Raw genomic sequence first — 21,514 nt, 5'->3', positions numbered from 1 at the left:
AAAAGCATAGGCCCAACCTACTCAACCTTTCCTCATAAGTCAACCCCTTCATTCCAAGAATCAGCCTAATGAATCTTGTCTGGACTGTCTCTACTGCAGTTAATTTAAGTAAGGAGACCAAAACTACACAGTCCTCTAGCTGTGGACTCATCAATGCCCTGTTAGGTTGTAGCAAGACTTCCCTACTTTTATACTCCATCTCCCTTGCAATAAAGGCCACATTCCATTTTCTTTCTTAAATATTTGCTGTGCCTGCATGCTGATCTTTTGTGATTCATGTTGCGATATTAGTGTGCCTTTAAGAAATGTTTTATTTTAATCATGTTCTCTGCAGTTGTAAGCAGACCTTTTCAGCTTGTTTTATTGTTGCCAATCTGTCTGCTAAAAGTCCTATTATTGCTGCTTCAATGGCTTAAGTGGGGTTTTTTTATTTTTACTGTGGGCCTCAGGTATTTTCTGGGAGTTGTTTTATGATCCTGCATTGTTAGGAGGAAGACTGGTGGCAGGTCATGTGATTTGGACAGTTTTTTAAAATAATGAAGTCAGGGTTTCACTTTTAATTTGGCTGTTAACTTCCAGTCAACCCAGCGAATAAATTATCCATCAGAGGCAGAGGGTATTGCTCTGCACACAGTACCGGATTGATAATAACTTCAAAATTGCCACAAATGCATACCAATCCATCTTCCTTCCTCACTGGTACTATTGGCTTGGCCCAATCACTCACATTAATGGGTTTGAGGACTCCAGTTTTGACCAGCCGCTCTGATTCTATATCTATATTTGGCCTGATTGAGTACTAATCTAGCCTTTAAGCATCTTGCTTGACTTTCATCCTTAATTTTTAATTTGACTGAGATCTCCTTCATGCTTCCCAGCTCCCCATTAAAGACAATGGTACGTTTCTTTAAAATCTCCAGGATACTTGCTTCAGAACCCAACATAAGATTCACCTCAACCCAGTTTAATTTGATCTTTTCCAAACAGGTTCTCCCCATTAATAATGGTTAGTTTCATTTTAAGATGTTCAGGGACAAGTCTGCAGTCTATCCATTCAGCTGCACGTTTAGGTCAATGCAGCCCCTTAACGGAACCACTTCACCAATATAGGTTTTTTATATTATCTTCGAGAGTTTCAAGGCAATATGTCATCATTTTTCTTGGTTAACAGTTTCTGGTACCAATGAAACTGTTGCCCCAGTCCCTACCTCCACTTTCACTGGTTGTCTGTCCGGTAAAGGAGTGACCCAGTATCAGTTTGTTGCACCAGCAATAGTCAGTATATTCAACAATAGTTCATCTTCTGTCCTTGTGCATGAGACGCAAAAACCCAGTCTGCAGGTGCAACAGGTGATCAAGAAGGCAAATGGGATGTTGACCTATATCGCAAGGGGGATAGAATATAAAAGCAGAGATGTCTTGCTGCATCTGTACAGGGCATTGGTGAGGCCGCAGCTGGAATACTGTGTGCAGTATTGGTCCCCTTATTTGAGGAAGGATACATTGGCCTTGGAGGGAGTGCAGAGAAGGTTCACCAGGTTGATACCAGAGATGAGGGGTGTTGATTATGGGGAGAGACTGAGCAGATTGGGTTTGTACTCGTTGGAATTTAGAAGGCTGAGGGGGGATCTTATAGAGACCTATAAGATAATGAAGGGGCTGCATAGGTTAGAGGTGGAGAGATTCTTTCCACTTAGAAAGGAAACTAGAACTAGAGGGCACAGCCTCAAGATAAAGGGGGGTCAGTTTAGGACAGAGTTGAGGAGGAACTTCTTCTCTCAGAGGGTGGTGAATCTCTGGAATTCTCTGCCCACTGAAGTGGTGGAGGCTACCTCGTTGAATATGTTTAAATCACGGATAGATGGATTCCTGATCGGTAAGGGAATTAGGGGTTATAGGGATCAGGCGGGTAAGTGGAACTGATCCACTTCAGATCAGCCATGATCTTATTGAATGGCGGGGCAGGCCTACTCCTGCTCCTAGTTCTTATGTTCTTATGTTCTGACCATGACTCTGGTCTTTTTCAAGTCCTTTTCGTATCACATAGACACTTTTCTGTTCAGTTTTCCATATGATGCATTTGGTTCTTGCTTTCTGAAGTTCTAGCTTGGAACTTGTTGGTTCTTCCTCCAACAAGCATGTTCAATGCGTCCCTTTCTGCCACAAATTTTGCACTTTATGTCTTTGCTCGAGCAATATGCTGCTGAGTGCCCAGTTTCTGCACATTGGTGCCAATTTTGAAAATGTCTGTGTTCGAGTCTCAGCCAACCTTTTATGGATTCTAATGCTTGAGCTTAATTACTGAGCTTCCTTGGCTGCCAATTCCAGGGAGACTGTGACTTCTAAAGCCTTCTTTAGGTTTCAGTTGCATTCTGTTAACAGCTGCTTTTGGATAGCTTCACTTATTAACCCACACACGAAGCTGTCTCCAGTGGTGTTGGGTTTAAGTTTAAGTTTATTTATTTGTGTCATAAATAGGCTTACATTAACACTGCAATGAAGTTATGCAAAAAATCCCCGAGTCATCACACTCCGGTGCCTGTTCGGGTACACTGAGGGAGAATTTAGCATGGCCAATACACCTAACCAGCATGTCTTTCAGACTGTGGGAGGAAATCGGAGCACCCGGAGGAAACCCATGCAGACACAGGGAGAACATGTCGACTCCGCACAGCCAGTGACCCAAGCTGGGAATCGAACCCAGGTCCCTGGCGCTGTGAGGCAGCAGTGCTACCATTCTGCCACCGTGCCACACTGTTCAAGACATCCCCAAATTCACAGTATTCAGCTAATTTCTTCAAAGTAGATACAAACTGTTTGATTGATTCCCTTTCCTGTCGGTTACACTTATGGAAGCTGCACCTCAACAATGACCAAAGGTTTGTATGAAGTGGCCCTGCAATATTCCCAATATCTCATCATAGATTTTTGAGCCTGACTTTTGTGGCTGTACCAAACTTCTCAGCAGATTGAATGTTTCGCCCCCATATTGTACTCAGAAAAGTTGCAACAACAATCTCGGCCACAATTTTTTTGCTTGGACAAAATAATCAAATCTTTCAGTATACGAGTTCCACCACATATCATACAGTCCCACAATGCCAAAACTTCCTGCCATTTTCACTATGGAAAAGGCCTGCAATTCTTTTTTGGGTGTTTGCAATGTGGATCAACCACCTCGTCGCCAGTTTTCTTTGTGGTATTTTTAAAGATTAGGCTTGCAGACCGTGAAGTCACAAACAAACAAGAGAAAGGTAGACAGAAAAATGCAGGAAAATCTCAGCAGGTTTGACAGAATCCGTGAAGAGAGAGTAGAACCAATGTTTCGAGTCTAGATGACCCTTCGTCAGCGCTCAGATGACCTTTCATCATCTAAACTCAAAGGATTGGCTCTATTCTCTCTCCATGGATGCTGTCAGACCTGCTGAGATTTTCCAGCCTTTTTCTGTTTTTGTTTCAGATTCCAGCATCCGCAGTATTTTGCTTTTAACAAGAGACAGATGTTTGCTGTATGGGTTGCTAGGATAGACTGCCCATTTACCCGTGCAAATGGCTAATTATGTCAACAGGTGTCATGTGATTGGTCCCTTAATGTGCCCTTGTTACAATTAGCAACACCATGAATAAACAACAATTATAAAGAACAAAGCGAACAAAGAAAATTACAGCACAGGAACAGGCCCTTCGGCCCTCCAAGCCTGCACCGACTATGCTGCCTGACTGAACTAAAACCCCCTACCCATCTGGGAACCATATCCCTCTATTCCCATCCTATTCATGTATTTGTCAAGACGCCCCTTAAAAGTGACTATTGTATCTGCCTCCACTACCTGCTCCGGCAACGAGTTCCAGGCACCCACTACCCTCTGTGTAAAAAACTTATCTCGTACATCTCCTTTAAACCTTGCTCCTCGCACCTTAAACCTATGCCCCCTAGTAATTGACTCTTCCACCCTGGGGGAAAGCTTCTGACTACCCACTCTGTCCATGCCTCTCATAATCTTGTAGACTTCTATCAGGTCGTCCCTCAACCTCCATCATTCCAATGAGGACAAACTAAGTTTCTCCAACCTCTCCTCATAGCTAATACCCTCCATACCAGGCAACATCCTGGTAAATCTTTTCTGAACCCTCTCCAAAGCCTCCACGTCCTTCTGGTAGTGTAGCAACCAGAATTGAACGCTATATTCCAAGTGCGGCCTACTAAGATTCTATAAAGCTGCAACATGACTTGCCAATTTTTATGATGTTTTAAATACCTGGCTACCTCTTTAATAATGGATTCTGGCATTCTCCCAATGATCCAAACATCAGGAAAGGGGCTTCTGCTGAGAACCATCCATCTGCCCTTGCTGCTGCCCCCCCCCACTCCATTGCCACTTCTCCTCCGTAACCCCCACCCTATGACTCTCCCCTCCTCCCGCCATCACTCATCAATGCAGTTCTCAGTACATCAGCTTCAATCTTTCATTGGTGGCTTTAATCTCTGAGAAGAAATGATGGGTGAAAAATGTAACTAAATATGCCCAAAATGAATGGCAGGTCAGCAAAACAATGGCACCACCTGGCAGAGAATGCAACACCAAGTGCCAAATACATCAATGAGTCTCATCTGAATTGAAGCCCGGGATGTGGGGGATAAATATTCCACCAAGCCAGATGCCGAGGGGCTGGGATAGAAAGGGAAACAAAGCCTCAGGGACAAGACTATTACCGTATCTCTTGATCCCTCACTCCACAATTTTGGAAAGATTTTGTGGCTATTCAGACGTGAAATGAAACACTCAGCTGAGGCTATGAGCAAACAAAAGAGCCATGCCAATTTAATATATGATGAAGTGATGTTCATTTCTCAAGCTGGGTGAGGGATCGTATATATGCTTAGTCCTGTTTGCTTCAGTCTATGCAAAGACTTCATTTTAAGATACTTCTGCCTATGCAATTACATTTAATTGCTAGACTGTAGGAGTTAAATAACACTGCTAATGTGACTACATTTTAAAACTCAGAAGGCATGCTGGGTTAGCTACAAATTGACTGCATTCCTGAAGGGTGCACAATGCAGACAAAACATGTCCTGCAGCTGCGAGACTTGTTTCTCTAGACAGATGTGGAGATGCCGGCTTTGGACTGGGGTAAACACAGGTTAAAGAATTGTGTATTGTCTCCAGACACGACAGCGCAGAGTCGCTGAGCAGAAACTGATAGCCAAGTTCCGCACACATGAGGACGGCCTAAACCGGGATCTTGGGTTCATGTCACACTATCGGTAACCCCCACAGCTTGCCTCCTGGACTTGCAGAATCTCACTGGCTGTCCTGTCTGGAGACAATACACATTTCTTTAACCTGTGCCTAATGCTCCCTCCATTCACATTGTCTGTATCTTTAAGACTTGATTAGCTGTAAAGATTTGCATTCTAATCAGTATTCTGTAAATTGATTTTGTGTCTCTGTGTGCCTTGTTTGGGAGCAGATATCCACTCCATCTGACGAAGGAGCAGGCCTCCGAAAGCTAATGGCATTTGCTACCAAATAAACCTGTTGGACTTTAACCTGCTGTTGTTAAAACTCTTACTGTCTCTAGACAGAGACAGCCTACTTACAATAATGAGATAAGGGTTGAGATATGTTGTAGATTTTAGTGTGTGTTTTCAGTTTGTTTCAAGATCCTGTTAAAAATTCAGTACAGGGACTGGCTTGCTTAGAAGCCAGCCTCCAAGTTCACTTTGCTTTTTCTTTTTGCTTCTGTCATGTTAATTTAATTCTTTTAAATTCTATTGAATAAAAGAAAATGATTTAAAAAAATCATATCAGCGCTGTCCCCTCATCTATTCAAATGAATGAATGGACCCAACAGTGGGAAAGAGAAATTAGTTTGTGAAATTTTGAGTGACTTATCTTTAGGGAGGGGCAGGGAGAAACACAATTGAATCATTTCCTCGGAGATTAAGCAAAGGCTATCCAGTGCAAAATCTGGGGCACATGCAAATACGACAAGCCAAATGAAGTGTACTTATTCCATTGTTTCCTACAATCTGACATACGTTCACTAATCTCTGCAGTGAGAGAACTAATAATCAATTGCTGCTCAAAGAATAAAGAATCCTGCATGACTGATTTAATTCATTGATGGGAAACACACAATACTCTAAATATTTCCATTGTGCTGCTGAGAATGGGACTCAGGAGCAGCTAAGACTCATAGGAAGGACATACCTTCTTCCTAATGGATGTTTAAGCACCCGTGAAATTAGTTTGTCTGCTTTCATTGGACCAGTATCCATTACATAGCTGGCAACTAATAGGGAAATCTCAGACAAATATGGCATTAAAAATCCTTGTCCACAAAATAGTCATATTCTGTAGATTCGGCAGAGGGTGTTCTTTTTAATTGGAACACAAAACTGTTCAATGAGCCCTAAATTGTGTCTAAGCTTAGCCATCACTGATGTTTTGCCCTTAAAGACAATAAAGATAATTCTTTTTCCCAGATTTATTGTTCCTCGCCGTGTCAAATTCACAACAGCAAAGGATGCAAACTTTACTAAATACAGCCCACAAAAGTGGAGTTTATTTGCATAATTATCATGATACTGGTATAATTATGCTGTAAATGATTAATGCCCTGATAAGCTTTAGAACCGATATTCTGAAAATCCATTAATATAGTGCCTTTGTAGGGAAACGTAATGACTTAAGACATTTCCTAGTGTAAACTCATGACACATACATTTACAATTCTATTTCATTTTCCACTTGCTGTATCATTTCGAAGCTGTCTTATTTCTTTTTAGCGGTATAATTATCTTGCTACAACCTTTCTAGATGAGCAGCAATGGGAATTGGGTCACACAGCGTTTGCCAAAAAAAACGCCCTCTTGCATTCCCTTCACCGTATTTTGATAACCTGTAAGATTCTAAATTTCATTGGCGATTCACAAGATGGTCTTGTAAATTGGTGGGCTGATTGTGCAGAACAGCTTGAACAGGCTCAATTCATCATTCGATTCTGCAGTTTGCATTAAATTACTGAAAATCCCAAGGTTGAATGCTCCATGGCAAACAGGTCTAGGTGACAAAATGTAAATGAGACAGGAACAATAATTTATCAAGAAACAATTCTGTAAGACAATTTTTACTGGTACGACCGAGTATACTCATCCCATGGACATTTCAATTCTACAAGACAATATTTAAGATAATAAATGATGGTGTTAAGCAGAACCTACAAATTTACAATCACGTTGTACTAGCAGATGCAACTTGATATTGGAGATCAATCATTCCTATTAATTTCGGAGGCTATATTTCATATTGCATTGCTGTCCCTCAGAGCTCTGACCTTGGCACACTTCTGCATACACTGGACACATGTTTGTTTCACAACCAGAGCGCTGGACTTTACTGGCCCACAGTGGATTGGTTGGATGGTTGAGAGGCCCATAAAATGGCAAGGGAGTGGTGGAATGTCCATTGTCTTCCCGCCACCTTGTCATTTCACTGCTGGCAGGGCTTGGAGGATGACCATCCAGACCAGAGGCCAACTGAGCTGCTTAAATGGTCAAATAACGGCCTCCTCCCTCCATCACTGCCATACTACCAGCAGCCCTCTAGCTCTTAGTGGCTAGCACTGCTGCCTCACAGCGCCAGGGACCCAGGTTCAATTCCAGCCTTGGGTGACTGTCTGTGTGGAATCTGCATGTTCTCCCCGTGTCTGCGTGGGTTTCCTCCAGATGCTCCTGTTTCCTCCCACAAACCAAAGAGGTGTAGATTAAGTGGATTGACCATTTTAAATTGCTCCTTAGTGTCCCAAGATGCATAGGTTAGGAGGATTAGCAGGGTAAAAGCATGGAGTTATGGGGATAGGATCTGGGTAAGATGCTCTGCCGCAGATTCAGTGCAGACTTACAAGCCAAATGGCCTCCTTCTACACTGTAAAGATTCTATGATTCTATGATTCTTGGGAAGACTGCTTGCTGGCTTGGAGAGGGTCCTCTTATTTGGCCACTCTGTTGTCCAAAGAGGGGTACCCGAGCACCAGGGCAGCTCAGTTAGCAATGCGCTGTCTACCCCCACTCCTCACTGGAGCTGCCTGTCTGGCCCTAGTGGCCGCAGACTCCATGTACCTGATTGAGAGGGTGGCATCCTTCCATGGCATCCTCTTCTTCTGGGTGCATTCCAGCAGTGGCCATCACTGCTGGTAATGCTGCTGAGTTGAACTGCCAGTCCTCTGATTGGCTGGCAGTGCCTGAGGGCATTCCTTTAAAGTATCTGAAGCCCTAATGGCAATTAGTTAGTTGTCAAGCCCCCATGAAATGTGGCCAAGGGTCCTGAAATGGGTGGGGCAATGTCACCCTAAGCTTGCAAGCTCATCATCAGATCCATTTGGTTTGATTTGATTTGATTTATTATTGTCACAGTGAAAAGTATTGTTTCTTGCGTGTTATATGGATAAAACATACCTTTCATGGAGTACGTAGGGGTTAAGGAAAGGATATTGTGCAGAATATCGCGTTACAGTCATAGCTAGGGTGTAGAGAAAGATCAACTTAATATAAAGGAGGTCCCTTCAAAAGTCTGATGGCAGCAGAGTAAAAGCTGTTCTTGGTACGTGACCTCAGACTTTTGTGACTCTTTCTCGATGGAAGAAGGTGGAAGTGTGTATGTCCAAGTTAGCACTGCTGCCTCACAGCGCCAGGGGCCCAGGTTTAATTCTAGCCTCAGGTAACTCTGCGTGTGGAGTTTGCACGTTCTCCTCATGTCTGCATGGGTTTCCTCTGGGTGCTCCAGTTTCCTCCCATATTCCAAAGATGTGCGGGTTAGGTGAATTGCCAAGCTTATTTGCCCTTTAGTGTCAGGGAGATTAGCAGGGTAAATACATGGGTTACTGGTAAAGGGCCTAGATGGGATTGTGTTGGTGCAGACTCGATGGGCCTTCTGCAGCGTAGGGATTCTATTCTATTCTATTCTATGTGTCTCGGGATGCATAGGTTAGTGTCCCGGGATGCATAGGTTAGAGGGGTTAGTGGGTAAATATGTAGGGACATGTGGATAGGGCCTGGGTGGGATTGTGGTTGGTGCAGACTCGATGGGCCGAATGGCCTCTTTCTGCACTGTAGGATTCTATGATTCTATGCATGGGGTCCTTGATTACGCCGGCAGCTTGTCCGAGGCAGCGGGAAGTGTAGACGAAGTCAATGGATGGGAGGTTGGTTTGCATGTTGGAGTGGGCTACGTTCACAAGCCTTTGTAATTTCTTGCAGTCTTGGTCAGAGCAGGAACCATACCAAGCTTTGGTACATCTGGAAAGGACACTTTCTGTGGTACATCTGTAAAAATTGGTGAGAGTCATGGTGGACACGCCATGACATTAAAATTCCAACCATCGTCTTTCTGTATGATTGGCAAAGATGGCTTCATGCCTTATCAGAGCGTTGCATTCTCTCAAGTTTTCCTCAAGACATGTTTCAGCTTTTCAGTTGCTGGCTCATTATCAACTTGGATTTAACCGGAATAACTTACAAACTTCAATTTGCCTCCTGAAATAAAAGCTTTCTTTCTGATTTAGGAGGGTTTCATGCTTGATGCATATCTTCCATAAAACATCTTTGAGTACTGCTTGAAAATTATTCCATGGATGATTACGCAGTCATGGAAAAGCTTCAGAGATCACTTGAAACAAGCTTGACTATTCATTTGCAGTTAAAGCGACGTCTAAATCACTAAACTTCAATTATCACCTTAATTGGATAGTTTCACTGTAATTACATTTTCTCATTTTTAAATTTTGACGAAATTTTCTATCTGAATTTTCCCATATGAAATAGGAGCTGGAGGAGGCCATTTGGTCCTTCGAGCCTGTTCTGTCATTCAATGAGATCATGGCTGATCTTTTACCTCAACTTACCTTCTGACATTATCCTCACATTCCTTAATCCCTTTAGCATCCAAAAATCAACCCCTGTCTTGAAGATACTCAAACACTGAGCATCTCTGCGGTAGAGGACTCCAAACATTCATTCTGTTATTGTGGGCTTATCTGGGGATTCATTAGCTATTACTCCTGAAGAGAGCTTGCTCAGCTCTTTGGAAGCTGTGCCTTTCAGGGGAAGGAGTGAGTCGGTAGATAGAATTTGAAAATGCAGATCTTTGTGAAAACCGTCATGGGCAAAACCATAACCTTCAAGGTTGAGCCCTCGGATACTATTGAAAGTGTAAAGGCTCAGATTCAGGACAAGAAGGCATTCCCCCCTGATCAGCAGCGATTAATCTTTTCTGGAAAACAGTTGGAGGATGGCCATACACTGATTAAATGTCAACAAAACGAAGGAGATTGTCATTGACTTCAGGAAGCATAAGGGAGAACATGCCCCTGTCTACATCAACGTGGATGAAGTAGAAAGGGTCGAGAGCTTCAAGTTTTTAGGTGGCCAACAATCTGTCCTCGTCCCCCCATGCTGACACTATAGTTAAGAAAACTCCTCTACTTTCTCAGAAGACTAAGGAAATTTGGCATGTCAGCTACGACTCTCACCAACTTTTACAGATGCACCATAGAAAGCATTCTTTCTGGTTGTATCACAGCTTGGTATGGATCTTGCTCTGCCCAAGACCGCAAGGAACTACAAAAGATCGTGAATGTAGCCCAATCCATCATGCAAACCAGCCTCCCATCCATTGACTCTGTCTACACTTCCCACTGCCTCGGCAAAGCAGCCAGCATAATTAAGGACCCCACGCACCCCGGACATTCTCTCTTCCACCTTCTTCCTTCAGGAAAAAGATACCAAAGTCTGAGGTCACGTACCAACCGACTCAAAAACAGCTTCTTCCCTGCTGCTGTCAGACTTTTGAATGGACTTACCTTACATTAAGTTGATCTTTCTTCTCCCTTACAGCTATGACTGTAACACTACATTCTGCACTCTCTCCTTTCCTTCTCTATGAACAGTATGCTTTGTCTGTATAGCGTGCAAGAAACAATACTTTTCACTGTATGTTAATACACGTGACAATAATAAATCAAATCAAATCAAATCAGAAAGATTAACAGCATCCAAAAGGAGTCAACTTTGCACTTTGTGTTGAGACTTTGTGGTGATGCCAAGAAGAGAAAGAAGAAGTCTTACACCACACCAAAGAAAAACCAGAAGAAGGTCAAGCTTGCAGTCCTTAAATATTACAAGGTCGATGAACATGGAAAAATCTATCGTCTGCGGTGTGAATGTCCTTCTGAGGAGTGTGTTCATGGCTGGTCACTTTAACAGAAAATACTGTGGAAATTGTTGTCTGACATACTGCTCCAACAAGGCTGAAGATACATAATTAAATGGATTATAATAAATATGATGGAAAACAAGAAAAAATAGAGATCTTGCTCAATGGTGTTTTGTTCAAAACTCATTCATTTACATGAAAACTATTTACAAAGGTCTCTGCACCCTAGCTATGACTGTAACGCTATATTCTGCACCCTCACCTTTCCTTCTCCCCTATGTACTCTATGATCAGCTTACTCTATAACCTGACTGGTTAGGTGCATTGGCCATGCTAAATTCTTCCTCAGTGTACCCGAACAGGCGCCAGAGTGTGGCGACTAGGGGATTTTCACAGTAAAATTTTCATTGCAGTGTTAATGTAAACCTACTTGTGACACTAATAAATAAATAAAAATAAATGAATGGTATGTTTTGTCTGCATAGCACGCAAGAAACAATACTTTTCACTGTATTCCAATACATGTGACAATAATAAATCAAATCAAAGCAAATCAAAAGACCGAGACATAACTAAAGCTACTTCATGAGATACTATTCAGTCATACAAACGTATGAGTATACAAAATTGGAACCGAACTAGGCCATTCAGCCCCTCGAGCCTGCTCTGTCATTCAATAAGGTCATGGCAGATCTGTTAGTGTTTTTAAGTTTATTTCTTTATTCGTGTCACCAGTAGGCTTACATTAACACAGCAATGAAGCTACTGTGAAAATCCCCTAGTCGCCACACTCCGACATCTGTTCGGGTACACCTGAGGGAGAATTTACCCTGGCCAATGCACCTAGCCAACACGTCTTTTGGACTGTTGGAAGAAACCGGAGCACCCGGAGGAAACCCACGCAGACACGAAGAGAACGTGCAAACTCCACACAGGCAGTGAACCAAGCCGGGAATCGAACCCGGGTCCCTCTGAGGCAGCAGTGCTAAACACTGTGCCACCCATGTTTCAGGTTCTACATTGCCATCTGCCATAGATAGTATCTGATCCCCTTGCCTAACAAGCATCCATCTACCTCTGCCTTAAGAATATTCAGTGATCTTGCTCCCACTGCCTGCTGTGTGAAAAACAGCTCAGACCAGTATTCTTATCTCCTGGTTTTTACTGGTGTTCCAGTTTAAGTATACAAGACCAGTTCGGACCAGTGTGCTTATTTCCCCAGTTACTGGTGTTCCAGTTTAAGGTATACAGGACCAGTTCGGACCAGTGTGCTTATTTCGCCGGTTACTGGTGTTCCAGTTTAAGTATACAAGACCAGTGTGGACCAGTATTCTTATTGCCCCATTTTTACTGTTTTTTCCTTCTGGGATAACTCTGTAATAACAGGTAATAAAGCAGAGACCAGGGACTTGGCCTTTACATTTTATATTTCTCTTCCTTTCAAAAAACCAAGAACAAAGAAAAGTACAGCACAGAAACAGGCCCTAACTAAACTAAAAAAAAACTTCTGCCCTTACTCAATCCATATTCCCTCTATTCCCTCCCTATTCATGTACCCATCCAGATGCCTCTTAAATGTTGCTAATGTGCCTGCTTCCACCACCTCCTCTGGCACCGTGTTTCAGGCACCCACCACTCTCTGCATGAAAAACTTCCCCCGCACATCTCCCTTAAACTTTCCCCCTCTCACCTTGAACCTGTGCCTCCTTGTAATTTAACATTCCACCCTTGGAAAAAGGGTGGACTATCCACCGTGTCTATGCCTCTCAAAATTTTGTAGACCTCTATCAGGTCTCCCCTCAGCCTCCGTCTTTCCAGTGAAAACAATCCTAGTTTATTCAATCTCTCCTTATAGTCAACACCCTCGAGACCAGGCAACATCCTGGTGAACCTTCTTTGCACGCTCTCCAAAGCTTCCACGTCCTTCTGGTAATGTGGTGACCAGGACTGCATGCAATATTCCAAATACAGCCTAACCAAAGTTTTATATAGCTGCAGCATGATTTCCCAACCCTTGTAGTCAATGTCCCGACCACTGAAGGCAAGCATGCCACCTGTGTTGCCACGTTTAGGGAACTGTGCATCTGCATGCCCAGATCCCTCTGGATGTTAATGATTTCTTTACATTAATCTTTACATTTACTAAGTGTTCGGTCGTAATTATCCTTTCAGTCAGGTTTGCTAACCATTAGCAACTTGCATGCAAAGCCATGACCATTTGGTGACAGCAGAATTGCAGAGGGTGGGCTACCCACTGCTTCCATCAAAAATGGCACAGATTTAATATAGGCAGGAGGAGTGAAAGAGGATGTCTCAATCAAGCAATTTTCCTTCCATTGTGCATTGTCTATTTGCAATAGCTCTGTTGCCACCCTGGTTGAGTCTACTTCAGCATAGACCATTGTGCTCTACACCACATAAATATTGCTCTAATATTTGTTAGGATTAGAAAAGTAAATATGAATGCTTAGCAATTAATAAACCTTTGGGATATTTTGTGCATAAAAGACAAGAATTAACTGCACAAGAGTGAAAATCACTGGCCTACAATGCACAAATAAAACCATAGAATCCCTACAGTGCAGAAGGAGGTCATTCGGCCCATCGAGTCTACACCGACTCACCGACAGAGCATCTTACTGAGATCCTATCCCCATAAGCCCACACACTTACCCTGCTAATTCCCCTAATCTATACATCTTGGGACACTAAGGGACGATTTAACGTGGCCAATCCACCCATCTTGCAAAACTTTGGACTGTGGGAGGAAACTGGAGCACCCGGAGGAAACCCGCGCAGACACGGGGAGAATGTGCAAACTCCATACAGATTGTCACCCGAGGTGGAAATTGAAGCCAGATCCCTGGTGCTGTGAGGCAGCAGTGCTAACCACTGTGCCACCGTGCTGCCCAAAGATGTACCTTAATGGTCATTTTTACCTTCAAACAATCACTCAGGAACTCACAAATGAAGGAAGGCTGGCCATTCTCAACTGGACATCAAACTTACTTTAAAACAATGTATTAATGCTTAAATTCTGCAATGCTACAAGTTAGCACAGGTATTCGATCAAGCTGCACCTAGTTCTCAGGCTGGAAATGGGGCTACCCTTGATCCCAGTCATAGGCCGACTAGTGGTTGGGGGGACCACACATGCAGAGAGGTACAACTGTTCCTTGCGTGTGGCTGATTGACATTCAGGAGTTACAGTCCTATTGTGCGATGTGCATTCCCACATCATAAACAGTACGTTCTGGACGCAAAAGTCTTAACAGATAAACGACAGGACCATTTCAAGAACTGGCCAGTTAAATAAATGGGCCTGTATATATAATACATTAACTTGCATAGTCAGTCTCATGATTTAAAATTGACTAAGGAGCTTGCCTTGGTGCCAGAATAATTCGTCATCTCCTATGTCATTGTTCAAGTCGGCTGTGCCATTACAACTGTCAGCAGAGCTCTATTGACAGCTCTAAGCAACAGGAGCTGTCTGCACTGCTTTTCAGTTCCTCTTCCCTGAATTCCAGGAAGAATTTACTCAAGGGAAAGAAATAACTCTCGACTTGCTGGACTGTTTGTCCCTTAATATTTCTCCCGGTCTGATGGACAAGGGGAGGCGTATACATGGCAATACTGTGTGAAGCTGTAATGAAGTACAGGACACATTAGCACAGAATGCTTATCCTCTCTGTTGGGAAATGATAGAGAGAACCATATTGTTTCTGTTGTCTCTATTTCCATTAACACAGAAGAAAATTCAATGAGCATCAGCAGCTTTTCGGTACTACACATAAGCAACCTTATTCCTGTCTGATCAAAGAATCAAAGAATTCCTACAGTGCAGAAAGAGGCCACTCAGCCCATTGGGTCTGCACCAACCACAATTCCATCCAGGCTCTATCCCCATAACCTCACATATTTACCCTGCTAATCTTCCTGACACAATGGGGCAATTTACGATGGCCAATCAACCTATCCTGCACATCTGTGGGAGAAGTCAGAGCACCCGGAGGAAACCCACGCAGACATGGGGAGAATGTGCAAACTCCACACAGACAATTACACGAGGTCGGAATCGAACCCTGGCCCCTGGCGCTGTGAGGCAGCAGTGCTAACCACTATGCTGCCCCTTGATCTTGGAAGACTATTCGACCGTAAGAGCTATCGAAACTATGACTGAAACTCACATAAACAGACATCGTTTGATCAGGGGTAATTATCAGGAATGGAAACTTGGCCAATTTGTTTCCAAAAGTACCAAGACTAATCGATAATTCCACTGCCAATGCCACAGTTATAATCAGCGATGATGAAATCCCGGACATTCTTGTTTTTTTAGACTCAAATACTCATTAGAAACATAGAAAAACTACAGCACAAACAGGCCCTTCGGCCCACAAGTTGTGCCGAACACATCCCTACCTTCTAGACCTACCTATAACCCACCATCCTATTAATCTCCATGTACTCATCCAGGAGTCTCTTAAAAGACCCTATTGAGTTCGCCTCCACCACCACTGACAGCAGCCGATTCCACTCGCCCACCACCCTCTGTGTGAAAAACTTACCCCTAACATCTCCCCTGTACCTACCCCCAAGCACCTTAAACCTGTGCCCTTTCGTAGCAGACATTTCCACCCTGGGAAAAAGCCTCTGAGAGTCCACCTGATCTATGCCTCTCAACATCTTATACACCTCTATTAGGTCTCCTCTCATCCTTCGTCTCTCCAAGGAGAAAAGACCGAGCTCCCTCAGCCTATCCTCAGAAGGCATGTCACTCAATCCAGGCAACATCCTTGTAAATCTCCTCTGCACCCTTTCAATCTTTTCCACATCCTTCCTATAGTGAGGCGACCAGAACTGAGCACAGTACTCCAAGTGGGGTCTGACGAGGGTCTTATATAGCTGCATCATTATCCCCGGGCTCCTAAACTCAATCCCTCGATTGATAAAGGCCAGCACACCATACGCCTTCTTAACCACCTCCTCCATCTGGGGGGCCGATTTCAGAGTCCTATGGACCCAGACACCAAGGTCCTTCTGATCCTCTACCGTACTAAGAATCTTTCCCTTTATATTGTACTCCTTCATCCCATTTGTCCTATCAAAATGGACCACGACACATTTATCTGGGTTGAAGTCCATCTGCCACTTCTCCGCCCAGTCTTGCATCCTATCTATGTCCCTCTGTAACTTCTGACATCCCTCCAGACTATCCACAACCCCACCAACCTTCGTGTCGTCGGCAAACTTACCAACCCATCCCTCCGCTTCCTCATCCAGGTCATTTATGAAAATGACAAACAGCAAGGGTCCCAGAACAGATCCCTGGGGCACACCACTGGCGACCGACCTCCATTTAGAAAAAGACCCATCTATACCCACTTTCTGCCTCCTGTGGGCAAGCCAGTTCTGGATCCACCGGGCAGCAGCCCCTTGGATCCCATGCCCTCTCACTTTTTCTAGAAGCCTTGCATGGGGGACCTTATCGAACGCCTTGCTAAAATCCATATAAACCACATCTACCGCCTTCCCTTCGTCAATGTGTTTAGTTACATTTTCGAAGAACTCCACCAGGCTCGTAAGGCACGATCTGCCTTTGACAAAGCCATGCTGAGTATTCTTGAGCGTACTAAACCTCTCTAAATGCTCATATATCCTGTCCCTCAGAATCTTCTCCATCAGTTTACCAACCACTGAGGTTAGACTCACTGGTCGGTAATTACCTGGGCTATCCCTATTCCCCTTCTTGAAAATAGGAACCACATCCGCAATCCTCCAATCCTCCGGCACCTCTCCTGTCTCCATCGACGACGCAAAGATCATCGCCAGAGGCTCTGCAATCTCCTCCCTTGCCTCCCACAGTAACCTGGGGTACATCCCATCCGGACCCAGCGACTTATCTATCTTGATACCATTCATTGGCTAAACCATAGAAAAAAAGACCTGAGACAGGTAATCTCTTATGCTCTAAATTGGAAAGGAAATAGCTTGAATGGATGGAGCCCTGCAGACGGATAACTCAGGCCACAACAGTGTTCATGCCATTGTTGTTTTATGACTCATACACAGAATCACAGAATACTATAGCACAGAAGGAGACCATTTGAGACATCACATTGGCTCTACCTCTTTCAAAGGGCAATCCACTTGTTTGTTCTTTCCCCATATCTCTGCAGCATTTTTTCACCTTCAGATGCTCATCTAATTCCCTTTCGGAGGCTCCTATTGAATTATCCACCACCCCAGTGCATTCCAGATCACTTGTTGCTTAAAATGTTTTTTTTCTTCTCAAGTGTGGCTCCTTTGACAATTGCCCTAAATCAGTGCCCTCATCGCCAACACTTTAGTCACTATAAACAGTTCCTCTTCATTCATTTACTCCTCCTAAACTCTCCAATCCTGCTGAAGCCAACCACCCACTGCCGCTCCCCCCCCCACCTCCATCCCCCCATGGCGGGTTCCCCCACGATGGGGTGATCGATCCGTGCGAAACGCAGTTGACTTCAGAGGGAGCAGGAATGGCTCGCCGCATCGTCCACCGGAAAACTCACAATGCAGCAGCCGGAAAATCCTGGCCAATATTACTGTTTTACTAATTAAAAAGAAGTGCTGAAAAAAGTCAGAGGGTATGGCAGCATCTGTGGAGAGAGAAACATAGTTAATGCTTTGAGTTTGAATGACTCTTCAGTATTGTTTTATTCACTATTTATCACGCCATCAGTTTACCAACACCTATGTTCTTTATCTCCACAGATATGTGCATGGATGCAGAAGCCTACTGTTTAGACGGTTGAGTGGATTTCCTAAGATGGATTTGCATGTTTGATTAGAAACAGGGAACATTCACATGGGCCTGAATCTTGCCCTCATTTGGCACGTGAAGTTGGTGGGCCCGGAACCAGAAGTGCGGCAGAATCTTACCATCCCACCCGCCACGGGAATCGCAGTGGGCGAGGGGCGGACGATGGAAAGATCCGTTGACCTCGGGTGGGATTTTACGGTTTCGGGATGAGTGCGGCCGCAAAATCCCACCCGCGATTTGTGTTTCTGGCCACAATTGGATCTTGATTGCGATTTCACACTGGCTAGCCAATTAACTGGGGATTGGGGGGTAGGCTAGGGGACATGTGAGTAAAGGAAGGATGTTGAGTGATGTGATGGTGGGGGCGGGCACTCCCTGAAGGCTGACAGCTGCTGCTGAGTCACCTCAGGGAGCTGCTGTACTGTCAAAATGAAATGATCTCGATAAAATGCTGCAAACTCTGTCAATGCTGCGAATTCAAACACCTGGTAGCAGACCACACGGGACCTCATCCCTCAAAAATCGGATTTTATTTAACCCTGGACATTTTGTCCCACCCATGATGGAGTTTGTAGCGAAAACGTGAAGGCCACCTGGCCAATTGGCTCGTCCGCCAACCATACAAATGGACAGGCCTTGTAAAAATCACTGTCAGTTGGCTCCTTAATGGGCTTAATTGCCCATTTAATTTCCCACCGTGACAAGTAATCTTATTACCAGATGGCAGCACAGTGGTTAGCACTGCTGCCTCACAGCACCAGGGACCTGGGTTCAATTCCCGGCTTGGGTCACTGTCTGTGTGGAGTTTGTATGTTCTCCCCGTATCTGCGTGGGTTTCCTCCAGATGCTCCGGTTTCCTCCCACAGTGCGGAAGATGTGCTAGTTAGGTGCATTGGCCATGCTAAATTCTCCCTCAGTGTACCCAAACAGGCGCCGGAGTGGGGATTTTCACAGTAACTTCATTGCAGTATTAATGTAAGCCTACTTGTGACATGAAAAAATAAACTATAAACTTTAAGATAAATGGAGCTTGGCTTCAGACAGACCTCATGATGCAGTAGCAGATATCACCCTTATAGATCCAAAATTTCCTTCCCTTCATTATGCTTAGAACTCAATTAATTTGAAATCAATCCGGTTTAATAATTACTCTTCTTGTTTAAATTAAGCAGTGTATTGTTTTACTTCCTGGAATAGCTGGACCAGCTCTTTATTCATTCCTTGCAAGTAAACAGTTTAGGTTGACACTCAACATTACCTGCACACAGATAATCCAATGTGGCAGACAACCTAAGAGGCAGTCAATGTATCTTTCTTGTTGACACGATATCAATTAACACTCAAGGTTGGTTCAATTTCCACGTTCCTTGAGTTAGGAACAAACAGTTACCTGAGTTAGAGATCTTGATCGATCAACCTTTTAATTGTCTGAAAAACCCATTGATTTATTGGGAACAGCTGAAAGTTAATGAGGACCAACTAAGAAAATAACAATCCAAGCCAGTGCAGCTCCAAGCTGTGTTGTTGTTGAAATGTCAGGCTTTTCTGAAGTCTTGTTTACCTACCCTCAAATAGTGAGGGTGAAACCGGAATCAGGCAGGGGACGAGGCTAGTCCATTGCACTTGGGATGTGCTGACACCTGCGATGGTGGTTTCCCTAAGCTAAGGTAAAGGATCAGGGGAGCCAATGAAGTTAAACGCAGCTTTACCTGATGCAATTTTTCAAAGCCTCATCAATGTTTTGGCTAAGATGAAGTGTTAGATCAAGCTCGGGAGAGGGTGTAATGCCTCATGCTGTCAGCTTGGATCTTGTTTGATCGAGCCCAAGATGGGATGCAATGTCTTGTCTTGTCAGCTTGGATCTGGTTTGTCCCTCATGTGGGGACCATGACTGGACTTAATTTGAATTGGCTCTATTGATTAGAAAGTGATTGTAAACTTTTTATTAAGAGCTATATGGAGATGATGTTTTATCTTCGATGTCCACTTTTTTCCCCTTCTAAATGTCATCACAGTTTTGCCTATGCACAGCAGTGCTCCAACTTATTTGTATCCAATAAAATACCTGTACTGCTAAGAGATAGGACTTCAGATCACACAGATTGTTTCCCACATAGTAGATATTTGATCTCCGCCAACACGACAACATAAGGCGGAGACCAATTCTTCACCACTAGAAGAAATGCAAGATTGGAGACTGGGCCAACATGGCTCCCTCTTACAAACCTTGACAAACTATAATGATAGACTCTTGAGGCAGTGGTGGCCCCCACCCATTGGCAAGAAAGTCAGCCCACCTCAGCTGGCCATGGAGGCCCCAGCTGAATTTCACAATCCTCAGGTAATTCCTGGCCTGCGGTCAAAATTCCTACCCCTGTAAGGGACAAGGTTCTGCCCCAAGAGCTGCCAGTCAGTTGGATGACCAGCAGCTTTTCAGTCCCAGCAGAGCCACTGGGAGTGGTGGCCACAGCTGGGACTGCAAGCAGACCCAAGCTTGCTGCCATGGAGGAGGATCTGGAGTGCAGGTGAAGTTGTGGAGTTTGCAGTGGCCAGTCAGGGTGGCCCATGGGGGTGAGGGCAGTCAATCCTGTTGGTGGGCAGTCTTTTGGGGGTGGGTGGTCCTTGCCACCAGTGGGAGAGGGGAATGGGGGGGCAAGAGGTGGGAGGGCGGGGAGGGCCTTCAGTGGGTTACAGGGTGCCCAATCAGGAAGGCCTTGCTTCCATTTATTTATTAGTGTCACAAGCAGGCTTACATTAACGCTGCAATGAAGTTACTGTGAAAATCCCCTAGTCACCACACTCCGGCGCCTGTTCGGGTACACTGAGGGAGAGTTTAGCATGGCCAATTCACCTAACCAACACGTCTTTCAGACTATGAGAGGAAACCGGAGCACCTGGAGGAAACCCACACAGACACGGGGAGAACACGCAAACAGTGACCCAAGCCGGGAATTGAACCCAGGTCCCTGGCGCTGTGAGGCAGCTGTGCTAACCACTGTGCCGCCCTCAGAAAGGGGATGGGGAGAGAAAATTGTGTCCACCTCTTGGTGTCATGAATTAACTCAACTGTCCCAGGTTCAAACCTTATAGGGATGCGATGAGAAGCGGTCTTGCCAGGAATTGAACCTTGGGTCTCTGGCTTTCTAAGCTAGTGTGCTAACCCTCTACACCACAAGACCCAGGCCCACAAAGAGGCTGTCAATGTATCCTTGCCGGTCTCCCCATAGACAGTACCCATCTGCTGCTGGTAAAACTGGCCACTTAAGGGTGTAATTAACCTGAAGGCAGGCATGTCCTCCCCACCACTAGTAAAAGTGTCTCTGAATGTGCTTCCTGGGGCCCTGTAAAATCCTGACCTTAGTGTTGAGTTGGGACTTCAAATAAAAGAAAGGAATTTTAAAGATGCGAGGAATAGTAATGTATACTTTTCACTTCCACTGACACTTTCTATCTGTCTTTTCATTTTGAAATGTGCTCCATACTATCC

At 44.4% G+C, this 21,514-nt stretch overlaps 1 protein-coding gene and 1 non-coding gene across 2 annotated transcripts; one reads left to right on the top strand and one right to left on the bottom strand.

Moving 5' to 3' along the window:
- Positions 1-10,141: 10,141 nt before the first annotated feature.
- On the top strand, positions 10,142-11,266 carry LOC144503149 (ubiquitin-ribosomal protein eS31 fusion protein-like). Its single transcript, XM_078227659.1, has 2 exons — positions 10,142-10,316; positions 11,052-11,266. Exons 1-2 carry the CDS (start codon positions 10,142-10,144, stop codon positions 11,264-11,266), a joined length of 390 nt encoding a protein of 129 aa, XP_078083785.1.
- A 9,866-nt stretch (positions 11,267-21,132) lies between these two features.
- trnas-aga (transfer RNA serine (anticodon AGA)) lies at positions 21,133-21,206 on the bottom strand. The gene has a single exon. It is a non-coding gene; the product is annotated as a tRNA-Ser (tRNA).
- Between the last annotated feature and the right edge of the window lie 308 nt (positions 21,207-21,514).

The sequence above is a fragment of the Mustelus asterias genome, chromosome 13 (assembly GCF_964213995.1).
Source record: "Mustelus asterias chromosome 13, sMusAst1.hap1.1, whole genome shotgun sequence".
Taxonomy (NCBI): Eukaryota; Metazoa; Chordata; class Chondrichthyes; order Carcharhiniformes; family Triakidae; genus Mustelus; species Mustelus asterias.
Note: the sequence above shows the minus strand (reverse complement) of the source record. Positions and strands in the feature narration are given on the sequence as shown.